General features: G+C 43.2%; 1 protein-coding gene across 1 annotated transcript in view; it reads left to right on the forward strand.

Annotated features, from left to right (window-relative positions):
* Positions 1-16,817, forward strand: part of Slc35d2 (solute carrier family 35 member D2) — a 97,803-nt gene that overhangs the window by 67,747 nt on the left and 13,239 nt on the right. Inside the window, exon 10 of the mRNA XM_004656521.2 lies at positions 2,744-2,811. Coding sequence (XP_004656578.2) covers positions 2,744-2,811 — 68 coding nt within the window. The remainder of the gene's footprint in view (positions 1-2,743; positions 2,812-16,817) is intronic.

Here is a 16,817-nt window from a genome sequence, read left to right on the forward strand (position 1 = left end):
ATTCTTTTTCTCATGAATTCTCTTGGGTGTTTTGTCTTTTTAATCAGTGTGTGTGTGTGTAGCTGGGGATCTCTCACTCAGGTGTACACATCCACATCAATAAATAAAAATATTTAAATAAAAAACTGTAGGGCTGAAGAGAAGGCTTAGCTGTTAAGGCCAAAGGTTCCCGGGTTGATACTCCAGGACCCATGTAAGTCAGATACACAAGGTGCCACATGTATCTGGAGTTTGTTTGCAGGGCCTGGAAGCCCTGTGCCTATTCTATTTCTCTCTCTCACATAAATAAAAAAAGTTAAAAAAAAAACTATAGAGAAATAAAGATCACACTTTTTCCCTCCTGTGGAATCCTACGCAGGTCCTTTTTTTTTTTTTTTTTTTTTTTTTTAAGTCAGCTTTGGGGCTGGAAATATGGCTTAGCAGTTAAGGTATTTGCCTGCAAAGCCCAAGGACCCAGGTTCTATTCCCCAGGACCCATGTAAGCCAGATGCATAAGGGGTGCACATGCATCTGGGGATTGTTTGCAGTGGCTAGAGGCCCTGGTTTGCCCATTCTCTCTCTCTTTATGTACCTCTCTCTCTCAAAACAAATAAATAAAAATTAAAAAAAAAACACCAGCTTTGGACACAGGCAACAGACAGTTACCAGGAAGATACTCCTTCAGATTGTTACCTGTCACTTCAAGAGGCATTATTTTATTCTGTCAGCTAGGGATTAAGTTCTTAGAATGTTGAAACTGTATTGAACTCTGTCTACCATCTTCTCCACCCCAATTACTCAGCTGCTTTGTAAAGAACAGGCTTATTTTTGGTTGGGGTGATAATCCATTGGGTAGAATGCTTACTAGTGCAAGCTTGAAAATCTGAGTTTGGACTCTCAGGACCCACCTGAAATTCCAGGCATGGTGATGGGTGCCTGTCACCCCAGTACTGGGGAGGCAGAGACTGGAGGCTCCCTAGCTACATATTTTTTAAAAAATTTGTAGATTTGTATATTATATAAATTCAACAGATAAACAATGATATAACAATTACAGGCATTGTAAAGATTTTAGACTTTTTTTTTTTTTTTTCGAGGTAAGCTCTCACTCTAGTCCAGGCTGACCTGGAATTCACTATGTAGTCTCAGGGTGGCCTCGAACTCACGGCGATCCTCCTACCTCTGCCTCCCGGGTGCTGGGATTAAAGGTGTGCGCCACCACGCCCGGCTCAAGACTTTTTTTTTAAAAAGTAAATGCTTGCTTAGAAATAAAATGCTACTTTTCAAAATACAGAATTGGATTCCAATAAAACAATTCAATAAAATAAGGCACAATGTTTACTAAGGCAAAATTCACAGGAGGCTATATATAGTTAATATAAGATCACTTTTTTTATGTCCTGAGGGAGCTGGCTACATATTCTAGCTGAATTGGTGAAAGTGAGAACCAGGCTCAACCTGTCACAAAGAATAAAGTGGATTGTGATTGAGGAAGACACCTGATGTCAACCTCTGACCTCTGCAGCCTTGTGCAAACACATGCACACATGTATACATGTATATGTGCTCACCTACATACATATAAACATGCATATTCACATGGAAACCACACACACATAGACATCAAAAAATAGCTTATTTGTTTATGATGCTAGTTACTTATTTTTATATATTCGAGAGAAAGAGAGATAAAGAGGAGGGGGGGGGAGACAGAAAGAGAGAAAGGGAGAGGGAGTGAATGGTCACACCAGGGCCTCTAGCCATTGCCAACAAACTCCAGATGCGTGCACCACCTTTGCATTTAGCATACGTGGGTACTGGGGAATTGAACCTGGGCCCTTAGGCTTTGGAGGCAAGTGCCTTAACTGTTAAGCCACCTCTCCAGACCATGATGTTAGTTCTTCAAAACAGTTTATAAAATTAAACTTTTCTTGCCAATAAAATTTCTTCTGTGATTGTTGATTGTCAACTTGACAGGACCTAGAATTACCTGTGAAGGACTATCTAGATTAGGTTAGCCTGGGTACATATCTGTGAGGGATTATCTAGATTAGGTCAATTGAGGTGGGAAGAGCTACTTTAATTGTGGGTGGCTCCATTCCGTGGGCTGGGTTCCTGCCCTGTATACAAAGCAGAGAGCTTGCTGAGCAGCGGCGTTCATCGCTCTCTGCTTCCTCACTGTGGACTGACTGTGCCCAGCCACTCCAAGCTCCTGCTGCCTTGCATACCCTGCTGTGATGGACTGTGGACCTGGAACTGTAGATGAAATAAACCCTTCCACCCCGAAACTGATTTTGCCAGGTATCTTGTCCCAGCAATGTAATTAATACCTCTTCTAAGATTATTTGGGGGGGAAAAAATCAACCTTGATTCTGGGACTGTAGTTATTGATGGCTTCAGCTTGTCCTTATTGTCAGTGAACTTATGAACCTGGATTTCACTCAATCCTTCCTCACATCAATGTATTGAGAGAAGTTTTCTTACTGTAGTAAGAGGAGTTTTTTCAGGGTCTTTTTTTGTAGTACTGGGGGATCAAGCCCAGGGCTTTGTACATGCCACACAAGGGCTCTACCACTACACTCCTAGCCCTGAGTTTAACTAATTTATTTATCCCGGTCACACACCTAGCTTACCTAGGATTTAAACAGAATCAAATGTTCTGTGCAGAAAGTTGCTTTCTAAACCAGAACACCCAGTTTAGTCAAAGTAACAGATTTAACCTGAATTGTACTTAATCGTGAGTTTCTTTTCTTTTTAACCATAGGCCACTGAATTCAACCAGTGGAAGGATATCTTATTTATCATACAGTTTCTTCTTTCCTGTTTTTTGGGGTAAGTATTCATAGATAAGAAGTGTTGGAGGATGGTATCTCTTTTAATTTTAATTTTTGACAACTTACTTGTATATATTTTGATCTTATTTTCTCAGTTATCCTTTCCTATCATCTCCCCCTTTAAATATAAATATAAATATAAACATACACACACACATACACATGTGCACAAACACTTGTATATAGGCAAGCCCAATGGACTGCCTTTTTTATGTGAAAGTGAGAGTGTGAAGGGCAGGGGAGAGTGGGACAGAGAATTGGCATGCCAGGGCCTCCATCCAGTGCAATCAAGCTCCAGATGCATGCACCCCTTTGTGCACATGTGTGTGTGACCTTTTGTGTTTGCATCACTGTGTGTCTGGCTTATGTAGGACCTGTAGATTTAAACATGAGTCCTTAAGCTTTGCAGGCAAGTGTCTTAACCACTAAGCAATCTCTCCAGCTCATATATATATATATATATATATATATATATATATATATATATATATATATATACATACATATATATATATGTATTTTGGTTAGCTTATTTATTTATTTATTTGAGAGCAACAAACGGAGAGAAAGAGGCAGATAAATAGATAGATGGAGGGAGAGAGAGAGAGAAAGAGAGAAAGAGAGAGAGAGAGAGAGAGAGAGAGAGAGAGAGAGCGAGAGAGAGAGAAAGAATGGATGTGCCAGGGTCTCCAGCCACTGCAACGAACTCCAGATGCATGCATCCCCTTGTGCATCTGGCTAACTTGGGTCCTGGGGAATCGAGCCTAGAACGGAGTCTTTAGGGTTCACAGGCAAGTGCTTAACTGCTAAGCCATCTCTCCAGCCCACCCTTTATGTTTTTTTTTAAAGACTATTTTTATTTATTTATATGTGAGGAGAAAGGGGAATGGGGAATGGGTGTGACAAGGTCTCTTGCCACACAAATGAACTCCATATGCATGTAGCACTGTGCATCTGGCTTTATGTGGATACTGGGGAATTAAACTCTGGGATAGCAGCCTTTGCAAGCAAGCAAGCACCTTTAACCACTGGGCCACCTCCCCAGCCCTGCTTCTTCCTAAATAATCTGCATCCATGAGTATGGGTGTGGGGGTTATCTACTGTTTAGTACAGGTAGCTTACCAGTGGGTACATCACTGAAGAACATGTCTTCCCTTCTCCCAGCAACCATTAGTTGCCATTAACTCTGGGAGTTGTAGGGTCTTATGAGCCCTTCCTGGAGGATAGTGTCTCTCACAAGTCAGGTCTAAATATGCCCGGTTCTATTGTCAAGATCCCCTTATAGCTTTTCTGGGAAGTGCCCTTCTTTCCCATAGGCTCCACATTGGTATATTTAACCATACATGGGCAGAAAAATATTTGAGAAAAAAATACTGTGTCTACAGTGTACAGACCCCTTTATTCTTGTCTTTATACCCTAAACCATTTTGCATCTGTGTCAGTTAATTTCTCATTGCTGGGAACAAATACCCAGCCAGAAGTGACTTCTGGAAAGAAAAGGGCTTAACCGGGCTTACGGCTCTAGAGGGTAAAGTCCATCATGGTGAGGAAGGCTTGACAGACCAGAGCGGGAAGCTGTGATCACTCTGGCAGTCAGGACCAGCAAGAACACCAAGCGGACTGGGCTATCAAACCTCAAGGCCTGTGGCTCACTTCCTTTAGCAAGGCTCTACCTCTGAAAGGTTCCACAACCTCCCAGCGCCACCAGCTGTGCTCACTATTGGGTGCACTTTACACTCACAACTCCCCACTTAGCATTTGCACTCATAGGTGTTATAAGTAACCTGAAATGATTTGGACAGGGCTTGGTAGGATGTGTGTAGGTTATACACCATGGTATGGAAGGGTCAGAGCATCTGAAGGTTGTGCACCCATAGAGCCCTAGAATCAAGGTCCAGTATGTATGGAGAGGCGGCTGTGCCCGCGGTGGAAGGACTGATGGGGACCCAGGACACTCAGGCGCTCAGCCTCAAAGGTCAGGAACAAGCAGTACACTCTGTTTCGTTTTTGGAAATTCATGTCACCATCTGCTCTACAGTATCATGCGGCCTCTTGATTTCCTTTAAGTGTTGTACCTCCTGTGCTCAGGGACATTTCTATGGAGACTTGTCCTGGCTCAACATTTTTTTTTTGTTGTTGTGGAAATTTTCTTTAGAGGCATGTTCCCATTGACAGGCCAGATAGCCTTCTTTTCTCCCTCCCTCTGCTCCTTCTCTTTTCTCTCTCTCTTTCCCTCCTTCCCTTCTTTCTTTCTTGCCTTCCTTTCATAGGAAGCCCCCCCCAGGCTGGCCTCAGACTTGCAGTCTCCATGTCTTGTCTTCACCTCCTTGAGTGTGGGGGTTGCAGGCATGCCTCACTGGGCCCATGTGGTTTGTGTTTGTTCTAATCATCTAAAAACCTCACATTTACCTTCCATTAGTAGATGATAACATGCAACCAGTAAACAGCTCAAAATGTGAAAGCGAATGAACAGGGTGCCTTGGCCGCATCCTTTCTTCCCGGCTCTGAGCAGCTAGCTTGTCAGGGATGGCCTTGCTGAGCTGGCCTCCGCTGTCCACAGCACTGTCTAGTCCCAGGCAGAAAAATCTTATGTTTGATTTCTACCACAGTCTTCATTATGTGTAAAACCACCTAAGACAACTCAAAATCTCTTTGACCACAGCTCTAGTTCTCAAACTTGATTTAGTTGCACGATGTAGGCATCTTTACATCAAGCTTCCACGTGTATCTCCCGTTTGCCAACCCTTTCTTTGGCCATGCTGGATTTGTTACCCTGCTAATGGAGGCTTGAATGTATTCTGTGTGTTCTTAGTGTGCATGTGGAATGCATGCGTATATGTAAATGTTTATATGTGTGGGAGATTAATGCCAGCGGTATTTTCGGTTGCTCCCCATCTTATTAACTGAGACCGGGTCACTCATGTGAATCCAGAGCTTGCCAACATGCCTTAGTTTAGCTAGCTTGCTCCTGGGATCCTCTGTCCCTGCCTCCTGAGTGCTGGGATTGCAGACCAGCCATCACCATGCCTGCCTGGCATTTACATGAGTGCTGGAGACCTGAACTCAGGTCCTCACACTTGCACAAAGAGCACCTCACCTACTGAGCCATCTCTCTACCCTTTGTTCTTGTTGTTTTTCGATGTAGGGTCTCGCCCTAGCCAGGGTGACCCGGAATTCACTATGTAGTCTCAGGCTGGCCTTAAGCTCACGATGATCCTCCCACATCTGCCTCCTGAGGATTAAAGGCGTGAGCCACCACACCCAGCTTCCCACCCTGCTTTTTATATTTTATTTATTTTTGTTTTAGGAATGTGTAGGTGTGCATATTCATATGTATGGTGGGGTGTGTGCATGTGCACACATGTAGAGGCCGGAGGACTATCTGAGGTCCCTTTTATTTCAAGTGTCATTCACCTGTTTTTGAGACAGCATCTGTCACTGGCCTGGGAACTCACCAAATGAGCCAGACTGGCTAGTCATTGAGTCTCAGGAATCTGCCTATCTCTGTTCCCCAGCACTGGGATTACAACTGTGTGTCATCATGCCATCATTTTACCTGGGAACCAAATTCAGGTTCTCATGCTCACAGGGCAAACACTGTACCATCTGAGCTATCACCCCAACTTGGTAATTTATTGCAATAGTTTTTTCCCTTAATTCAAACTTACCTGTTCATTCCCACATGCTTTCACTGGTGACCTTTTCCACTGTTCCTTCTGCACCTTTTATTTATTTGAAGCCAGTTATAGTCTTAACTGTGGCTAAAAGGTCTTCAGTCCTCAGAGACGCTAAGTGTAGAGCTGGTTGCTTCAGGGGACTGATTGTCGCTGTGCTTGGCTTCTTTGTGTGTTTGGTGGGTGTGACCATTGGGAATGTGAGAAACTTCCTGCAGGGGCAAGTCATTTATGATTTTGCTTGAGGTGGCCTGGACCTGGCTTTCACCAGGCCTTACTGGGGGTCTGGCTTGGTGGAATTGTGCCAAGTTTCAGGTTCACAGTAGAGCATTCTGAGGCAACCTTGTCCTATTCCGACCAGTGGCTTTACAACCAGGTGAGGTGTTGGGGGACCTCCCGTACTTCTGTCGAGACCACAGTGCCTCTAGTGACATGCCCTCTCTGAGTACTATTTCTTCTGCAGTGGAGGTCCTCAGAGTTCATAGCCATTGTTGGGAACATAAGTTAGTTAAGTATTTGCAGTTTTCCTAGCTGTTGACTGGGAACATTTAATCTTGGGGAAAAAACCCAAGTCACGCTTGTAAGTCACTCTTTGTCAACATTTTTTTTTCCTTCTCTTTGATTTAAAGGAAAAATTAAGCTGGGTGTGGTGGCGCATGCCTTTAATCCCAGTACTCTGGAGGAAGAGGTAGGAGGATTGCCATGAGTTTGAGGCCACCCTGAGAATACAGAGTGAATTCCAGGTCAGCGTGGGCTAGAGTGAGACCCTACCTCGAAAAACCAAACAATAAAAAATAAAAAAAAAAGAAAAGAAAAATTAGTCCAAGGGCTAAGAAGATGACTAGTGAATAAAGCACTTACCATACAAATGTGAGGATTAGAGTTCAGATTCCAGGAACCCACATAACAGTTGAGCAGGGGTGGTGACCTGCCTGGATTCCTAGTACTGGAGAGGCCAAGCTAGGGGTTGCTGAGGGCAAACTAGCAGAATCAGTAAGTCCTAGGTTCAGGTGAGAGACTGTGCTGCAGTAAATAAGGTGGAGCACAATCGGGGAAGACACCCGAAGTCACCCTGTGGCCTGCATACACACATGCACATACACTCACGTCATACACACCTAGATGTGTAAAAAACCAGTCAGGCCATACCACGTACACCCAGACCAGCCCCTCCCTGGTATTTCACATAGGGCAGTATTTCACAGTCTGTTCTGAGAGTAGACTTAGTGAGGTACTGCTTTCCTTGTCTTCTCCCATTTAGTCATTCCATGAAGGAAATTGGAAATAGACCCTCTATGTGGAGTCAGCTGTCCCCGGGACTGAGGGGTTGACAGTTCCGGCGGTGAGCTGCAGCTTAAGGACTTTCCCATCTGAGGGCTGACCTTGTTTGTGTACAAGACTGAACCCTTCTTTCTATCTGATAATATGCTTAGAGAACAAACACTGTATTGATGATTTATACTTATTTTATAATTTGTTTGATAACTTATCATCAGTTGTTATTTTTAAAATGAAAATGTCATAATTTTTTTTGAGGTAGGGCCTCACTATAGGCCAAGCTGACCTGAATCTCATTTTGTAGCCCAGGCTGTCCTCAAACTCACAGTGATCCTCCTACCTCAGCCTCCTGAGTCCTAGGATTAAAAGTGTGAGCTACCATACCCAACTGCTTTTTTTTTTTTTTTTTTGAGGTAGGGAATCACTCTAGCCCAGGTTGACATGGCACTTAATCTGCAGTCCAGGCTGGCCTTAAACTATGGTGATTCTTCACCCTCAGCCCTCAGCTACCTGAGTGCTGGGGTTAGAGGTATGAACCACTATGCTTGACATTTATTTTAAAACTCAGATTCAATTCCCCAATACCCACATAAAGTGAGATGCCCAAAGTGGCACATGCATCTGGAGTTTGTTGGCAGTGGGTTTACAGTCAAGCACCTTAACCACTAATTCATCTCTATAGCTCCATGACAATTATTAACAAGCTCATTTCCATCCAACTTTTGGGATGAAGATCAGGCAGATGCCAGGACTTGTGTGTGTGTGTGTGTTTATAAACATGTGCATACATGTACATGGGTGCGCAAGTATGTGTAGAGGCTAGAAATTGATGTTGGGTGTCTCCCTCAGTTGCAATCCATTTTATTATTTGAGACAGGTTCTCTCACTGAATCTGGAGCTTACCAATGTCACTAAACTAGCTGGCCAGTGAGCACAGGATTTCCTGTCTTTCTCTCTCCAGCACTAGGGTTACAGGTACGTACCACCATGCCAAGCATTTTACTTGGGCGCAGAGAATCAGAATTCAGCCTCTGATGTTTGCACACGGAGCCATCTCTCCAGCCCCAGACATGAGTTTTGGAAGAGTGTTCTATGGGTACTAACATGGAATTATCCCAGTGGAAGTCCCTGGGTTCTGGAGCCAGATGCCTGGGTTTGAATCTGACCTTTGCCACTTACTAGCTCTGGGTTCTTGGACAAGCCTTTAAGCCCCTCTAGGCAGCAGGTTGATCTGTCTCCAAAACAGGAATAGTGAGCTGAAGACCCTGACTCATGAGATGTGGTTGTGCAGATCGAATGATTTCCTAGTAAGGAAGACTTGGAACATGCTGCTCACGTGCAAAGTGCTCAGAAGAAACGCTAAGCTGGGTCTGGTGGATCATGTCTAATCCTAGCAGTTGGGAGCTGAGGCAGATGAATCTCAGTTCATGGTGAGCCTGGGATACATAGTGAGATTCTAAGGCAAGGGGTAAAGGAAGAAAAAGAAATGGTGGGCAGGAGAGATGGCTTAGCAGTTAAGGAACTTGCCTGCAAAGTGTAATGACCCAAGTTTGATTCTGCAGTACTCTCATAAAGCCAGATGCACAAAGTAACACATGCATCTGGAGTTCATTTGCAGTGGCTGGAGGCCCTGGTATGCCCATTCTCCCTGTCTCTTCTCCATCTCTCTCTCTCTCTGCTTGCAAACAAATAAATAAAAATATTTAAAAAAAATAAATATGGAGAGATGGCTTAGTAGTTAAGGCAAAGTTTGCCTTCAAAGCCAAAGGACCTTGGTTCAGTTCCCCAGGACCCACGTAAGCCAGATATACAAGGGACTGCATGTGTCTGGAATTTGTTTGCAGTGGCAGGAGACCCTGTTGCTAGTATCTTGGTTTCTTTTTGTTTGGTTTGGCTTTGGATTTTTTTGCATGTGTTTATGTTTTGTGTGTGTGTATGTTTGGGCACACGTATTTATGTACATGTAGAGATCAGAGGTTGATGTTTGATGTCTTTCTCTTATTATTTTCTCCCTTCTTTTTTTCTTTTTGGTTTTTTGAGGTAGGGTCTCACTCTAGCCAAGGCTGACTAGAATTCACGATGTAGTCTTAGGCTGGCCTTGAACTCATAGTGATCCTCCTGCCTCTGCTTCCCAACTGCTGAGATTAAACATGTATGCAACCATGTCTGGCTTCCATCTTATTTATTTTTATTTTTATTTTTTTGGTTTTTCAAGGTAGGGTCTCACTCTAGCTCAGGCTGACCTGGACTTCACTATGTAGTCCCAGGGTGGCCTCAAACTCACAGCAATCCTCCTACCTCTGCCTCCAAGTGCTGGGATTAAAGGTGTGTGCTACCATGCCTGGCTTTATGTTTTTCTTTTAAAAAATGTTTTTTTTTTAAAAATTTATTTACTTGAGGGGGTGAGAGATTGGGCACATCAGGGCCTCTAGCCACTGCAAACAAGCTCCAGATGCATGTGCCACTTTGCACATCTGGCTTTGCATAGGTACTGGAGAATTACACCGGGGTTCTTAGGTTTTGCAGATAAGTGCCTTAACAATGAAGCAATCTCTCCAGCCCCCACCTTATTTTTTTAAAAATATTTTTACTTATTTGAGAGAAAGAAAGAAAGAAGGAGAGAGAGAGAGAATATGAGAATGGGAGCACCAGGGCCTCCTGCCACTGCAAACAAACTCCAGGCACATGTGCCACTTCGTGTATCTGGCTTTGTGTGGGTTCTGGAGAATGGAAATGAATTGTTAGGCTTTGCAGGCAGATACCTTAACTGCTGATCCATCTTTACACCTTATTATTATTATTATTATTTTGACAGGGACTCTCAGTAACCCTGAGCTCACTGATTCGGCTAGACAAACAAACCAGCCAGAATGGAGAGATCCATCTATGCACTTTAATCACTGAGCCATCTCATCAACTCATTTTTATGGTTTGAGACAGGGTAACATGTAGCCTAAGCTGGCCTCAAATTCACTGTGTAGTCAAGGCTGTCCTTGAGTGCCTCCTCTTCCTTCTTCTAGCTCCCAAGTGCTGGGATTTCAGGCATGTGCCACCCATGTCTAACCTGTAGTGTCTTCATTTTGAGGCCCACCTATTTGGCATGTGTTGTAGTTACCTTTGCATTGCTGGGACAGAGCATCTGACTAAAAGCAGCTGATCAAGGAAATGACTTATTTGACTTACAGTCTCAAGGGGAAGCTTCATGATGGGAGGGCACAGCAGGGCATGAGCAGAGGCTGGATATCACCTCTACCACAGCAGCTGGAAATCAGCAGCAGAAGTTCTCTGGCAAAGGGGAATTGACTGCGACATCCCTAAGCCCACCCCTAACAACAAACCTTCCCAGGGGAGGATCCACTTCCAAAATGGCCACCAGCTGGGGACCAAACATTCAGAACTCATGAGTCTGTGGAGGACATCTGATTCAAAACATCACAGCATGGCTACCTTCTTTCTCCCCAGATTCAGCTCTGTTGCCCATGACTTCAACATTTCTTTCTCTTTTACATATACTTGAACTGTAATGATTAAGTCTTAATTCTTGAAATGCTCCAGAAGGAAACTTCAGTTTGGGCATATTCCGTTCTTCAGTCTTGCTTCCATTTGGGTTTTCAAAGGATGTCATGACTGACCGGATCATTTCTTCCTCACAGTCACCACCAGCTTCTGAGTGCAGCCTGTATGTCACTCAGGTCTGCTAGCCCCCAACTTGGTTCATCCCCACAGGGCACATTTTGGGGTTCAGGGTTCAGGCATATCCCAAGGCAAGACCCCAGAACAGCTAGCTGCAATCTCTTAGTAAATTTCACTACTGTCAATTTTGGTTTAATTTTATTTTACTTTTATCTTTTCACAATTTTTATTAACATTTTCCACGATTATAAAAAATATCCCATGGTAATACCCTCCCCCCTGCACTTTCCCCTTTGAAATTCCATTCTCCATCATATTACCTCCCCATCTCAATCATTGTAATTACATATATACAATACCAACCTATTAAGCACCCTCCTCCCTTCCTTTCTCTTCCCTTTATATCTCCTTTTTAACTTACTGGCCTCTGCTACTAAGTATTTTCCTTCTCACACAGAAGCCCAATCATCAATAGCTAGGATCCACATATGAGGGAGAACATGTGGCCCTTGGCTTTCTGGGCCTGGGTTACCTCACTTAGTATAATCCTTTCCAGATCCGTTCATTTTTCTGCAAATTTCATAACTTCATTTTTCTTTACTGCTGAGTAGAACTCCATTGTATAAATGTGCCACATCTTCATTATCCACTCATCAGTTGAGGGACATCTAGGCTGGTTCCATTTCCCAGCTATTATAAATTGAGCAGCAATAAATATGGTTGAGCACGTACTTCTAAGGAAATGAGATGAGTCCTTAGGATATATGCCTAGGAGTGCTATAGCTGGGTCATATGGTAGATCAATCTTAGCTGTTTTAGGAACCTCCACAATGATTTCCACAATGGCTGGACCAGACTGCATTCCCACCAGTGGTGTAGAAGGGTTCCTCTTTTTCCACGTCCCCTCCAACATTTATGATCATTTGTTTTCATGATGGTAGCCAATCTGATAGGAGTGAGATGGAATCTCAATGTAGTTTTAATCTGCATTTCCCTGATGACTAGTGATGTAGAACATTTTTTTAGATGCTTATATGCCATTCATATTTCTTCCTTTGAGAATGCTCTATTTAGCTCCATAGCCCCCCCCCCTTTTTTTTGGTTTTTCGAGGTAGGGTCTCACTCTAGCCCCAGGGTGACCTGGAATTCATTATGGAGTCTCAGGGTGGCCTTGAACTGGCAATCCTCCTACCTCTGCCCCCTGAGTGCTGGGATTAAAGGCGTGTACCACCATGCCTGGCACCATAGCCCATTTTTTGATTGGCTTATTTGATTCCTTATAATTTAACTTTTTGAGTTCTTTGTATATCCTAGATATTAATCTTCTATCCGATATATAGCTGGTGAAGATTTTTTTCCCATTCTGTAGGTTGCCTCTTTGCTTTATTCACTGTGTCCTTTGCAATGCAAAATCTTTGTAATTTCATGAGGTCCTAGTGATTAATCTGTGGTTTTATTGCCTGAGCAATTGGGGTTGTATTCAGAATGTCTTTGCCAAGACTAATATGTTGAAGGGTTTCCCCCACTTTTTCCTCTAGCAGTTTCAGAGTTTCAGGTCTGATGTTAAGGTCTTTAATCCATTTGGACTTAATTCTTATGCATGGAGAGAGAGAAGAATCTATTTTCATCCTTCTACAGATATATATCCAGTTTTCCCAACACCATTTGCTGAAGAGGCTGTCTTTTCTCCAATGAGTATTTTGGCATTTTTATCGAATATCAGGTGGCTATAGCTACCTGGACTTACATCTGGGTCCTATATTCTGTTCCACTGATCTACATGTCTGTTTTTGTTACTATGGCTCTGTAGTATAGGTTAAAATCAGGTACATCTGTTAGGTCCATTCCTTCTATGACCTCATTTAGTCTAGATGCCTTTCTGTTTATTTTTTCCCGGGATGACCTGTCAATTGATGAGAGTGGGGTGTTAAAGTCACCCACCACCACTGTGTTTGGTGTTATCTGTGACCTTAGTTCTAATACTGTTTGTTTGATGAATTTGGGAGCCCCCATGTTAGGTGCATATATGTTTAGGATTGTAATGTCCTCCTGTTGGAGTGTGCCCTTAATCAATATAATGTGACCGTCCTTATCTTTCTTTACTAACGTTGGACTGTCAGATATTAGGATAGCAACCCTGCTTGTTTTCTAGGCCCATTTGCTTGAAACACTGTTTTACAATCTTTCACCCTAAGATAATGTCCATCCTTTGTAGAAAGGTGAGTTTCTTGGAGACAACAAACTGTAGGACCCTGCTTTTTAACCCAGTCTGCAAACTTATGTCTTTGGTTGGCGCATTGAGGCCGTTGATATTAAGAGATATTATTGAAAGGTGTGTATTTATGTTTGCCATTTTTTTTTTTTTTTGTGGTTCCGGTTCTACCTGTGCTCTCTTGTGTTAACTAGTATTTGAGTATTGCTTGTTTTTTCTAGGTTCCTTATATGTGTGCTTTTTCTTTTCTTCAGCATGGAGGATTCTTTCAGGTCTTTTCTGTAGAGCTGTTTTTTTCTTCAAATATTCCTTTAACCTGCTTTTGTCATGGAATGTCCTTATTTCTCCATCTATTTGAATGGATAGCTTTGCAGGATAAAGTAACCTTGGTTGACAGTTGTTATCTTTCAGAACTTGAAATACATCACTCCAAGCCCTTCTGGCTTTTAAAGTTTGTGTTGAATAATCTGCTGTAATCCTGATGGGCTTGCCTTTGTAGGTAACTTGATTTTTCTCTCTAATTGCCTTTTTTTTTTTCCTTTGGTTTGTGTGTTTGGTAGTTTGATTATAATATGGCGAGGAGAGGTTCTTTACAGGTTTTGTCTGGCTGGGGTTCTAAAGGCTTCCTGTATCTGCATTGGCACCTCTTTCCAAATTTGGGGGAAATTTTCTTCTATGATTTTGTTGAAGATGCCTACTATGCGTTTGGAGTGAAATTCTTCTCCTTCTACTATGCCCTGAATTCTATGTTTGATCTTTTCATAGTATCCTGAATATCTTGAAATTCCCATTCATACTTTTCTATTAGTTTGTCTTTCTCTTTGTTGGACTGTATTAGATCTTCCACCTGGTCTTCTAGCTTAGATATTCTGTCCTCTCCTTCATCCATTCTACTGGTGAGATTTTCTACAGTTTTTTTATTTCATTAACTGTGTTCTTCATTGCTAGTAATTCTGACTGGTATTTCTTTATTATTTCTATTTCGTTATTTATGCCTTGTGTTGCCTTTAGTTCATTAAACTGGTGTCCTGCGTTTTCTTTGATTCCTTTGATTTCCTCTTTGACTCCTTTGATTTGTTCTTTGACTTCTTTGAACATATTTACAATTATTCTTTTGAAATCTTTCTCAGGCATTTCCTCTAACTCGTTCTCACTGGACGTCATTTCTGATGCATTAATACTTTTAGGTGGATTTATATTGTCTTGCTTTTTAGTGTTTCTTGTGTTATAATGTATATATTTTTGCATCTTAGATTAAGTTAATGCTTGGATTTTCTAGCTAGCTGGGTATTCTTAGCTGTATCAATTGATCTGATGTTATATATCTTCAGGATAGGAGCTTAAGGTGTTAGGTGTGGCTCTTAAGACTCTCAGAGTATCTACAAAGGTGTTCCTAGGGGTTAAGTTTGCCTGCCATGGGAGTATTAAAGTAGGCTGAGTGGAATACAATACAGGTAGATTCTAAAATTTAACTAAACACTGTACACATTCAATCAAAAACAGCACTGAGTATTTATGCAAGAGTAGGTGTTTTAACAACCAGATCCTCTATCAACAAAGAGGTTAAGATTTCTGGTCTGTTGAGGGATCCAAGTCAGCTTGTGACCAAACAAGACCCTTCCCTGGTGCAATCCCAGTTACCTTTTTGGATGATTTTGGTCTCAGTCAAGTTGCTGGCTGGGTCGTTGGGCCACTGCTCTGATTTCTGGAGCTGGGCACTGGCTTCTCCTGCAGGGCAAACTGAGCCTGGCAACTGTGGCCCTGCAGATTGGCATCCCCGCTGCTGGAACCGCTACTGCTGCTGCTGAAGCTGCTGCTGCTGGAACTGCTGCTGCTGGATCCTCCATTGCTGGGGCTGCTGTTGTCTGTCCTGGAGCCCCTGATGTTGCTGCCAGACTCTGCTCCTGCTTGGGTCCTGTTGTCAGCTCAAGTTGGCGTGGTCGGGTCCGGGACCACTGCTCTGTTTGCTGGAGTTGGGCTCAGGCGGTGGAGTAGGGGAGGGAGCCGCGGCTGCTCCGGTTCTCTCGCTGCTCCACGTGTTCTACCTCGTGGTCTGCTCCTCTGTTGCTCGCTGCCGCTCTCTCTTCACGTTTCCTGAGTTGCGGAGAGCGTGGTGTGAGGGGAAAATCCCGCACCTGGCTTTTCCTGAGCCTGGCGCCTTTCTGGTGCGCAGGCCCCTCTGCAGCGCAGACCTGCTGGGGCCGCTTTTGCTGGCCTGTGTGGCCTCTGGATGCTCTGGATCTCTTCTACTTCTCTGCTGCTGTTTCAATTTCCTATACACCTCACTTTTTAGTAAAAATGTGTATTTTGCTGAGTTTCTTTTGGTCTTTCCCCCCCAAGGCTGCTTTGGCGTGGTGCCTGTGCCGCCATCTTAACCAGAATTACTACTGTCAATTTTGTGTTCCAAACTTACTTTTCTCAGACTTCACCAAACTTCTACTCCAAGTTGAAGCTATAATTGAAAATTATTCCATTTGGGAGTTTAGAGATAGCCTAGTGGGTAAATTGCTTACCTCAAAAGCAAGAGGACCTGAGTTCAACCCTAGAATCCACCTAGAATGCTGACTGTGGTGATGCAAGCCCACAGCACTGGGGAGACAGAGACCAGTGGCTCCCTGTGGCTCCCTGGCCAGCTAGCCTTCCCTAATGAGAGAGCCTGTCTCAAAACGAGGTGGAAAGCATACTTGAGGAATGACATGTGAAGTTGTCCTCTGGTCTCCACACACTAAAACACACACACACACACCCCATTCCAAACATTATTACATTTTTTAAAGAGTTTTTTTTTGTTTATTTTTTATTTATTTATTTGAAAGCGACAGACAGAGATAGAAAGAAGCAGAGGCAAGTAGATAGAATGGGCGCACTAGAGCCTTCAGCCACTGCAAATGAACTCCATATGCATGTGCCCCCATGTGCATCTGGCTAACATGGGTCCTGGGGAATCAAGCCTTGAACTGGGGTCCTTAGGCTTCACAGGCAAGCACTTAACCGCTAAGTTATCTCTCCAGCTCATTATTATACATATATTTTAAAAAAAGCTTGTTACAAAGTCAAGAGAATGGTGAAAGGTAGATTTTATTTATTTATTTATTTATTTGGTTTCTCAAGGTAGGGTCTAGCTCTAGTCCAGGCTGACCTGGAATTCACTATGTAGTCTCAGGGTGGCCTCAAACTCATGGCGGTCCTCCTATCTCTGCTTCCCAA

Source organism: Jaculus jaculus, chromosome 2 (genome assembly GCF_020740685.1).
Source record: "Jaculus jaculus isolate mJacJac1 chromosome 2, mJacJac1.mat.Y.cur, whole genome shotgun sequence".
Classification (NCBI taxonomy): Eukaryota; Metazoa; Chordata; class Mammalia; order Rodentia; family Dipodidae; genus Jaculus; species Jaculus jaculus.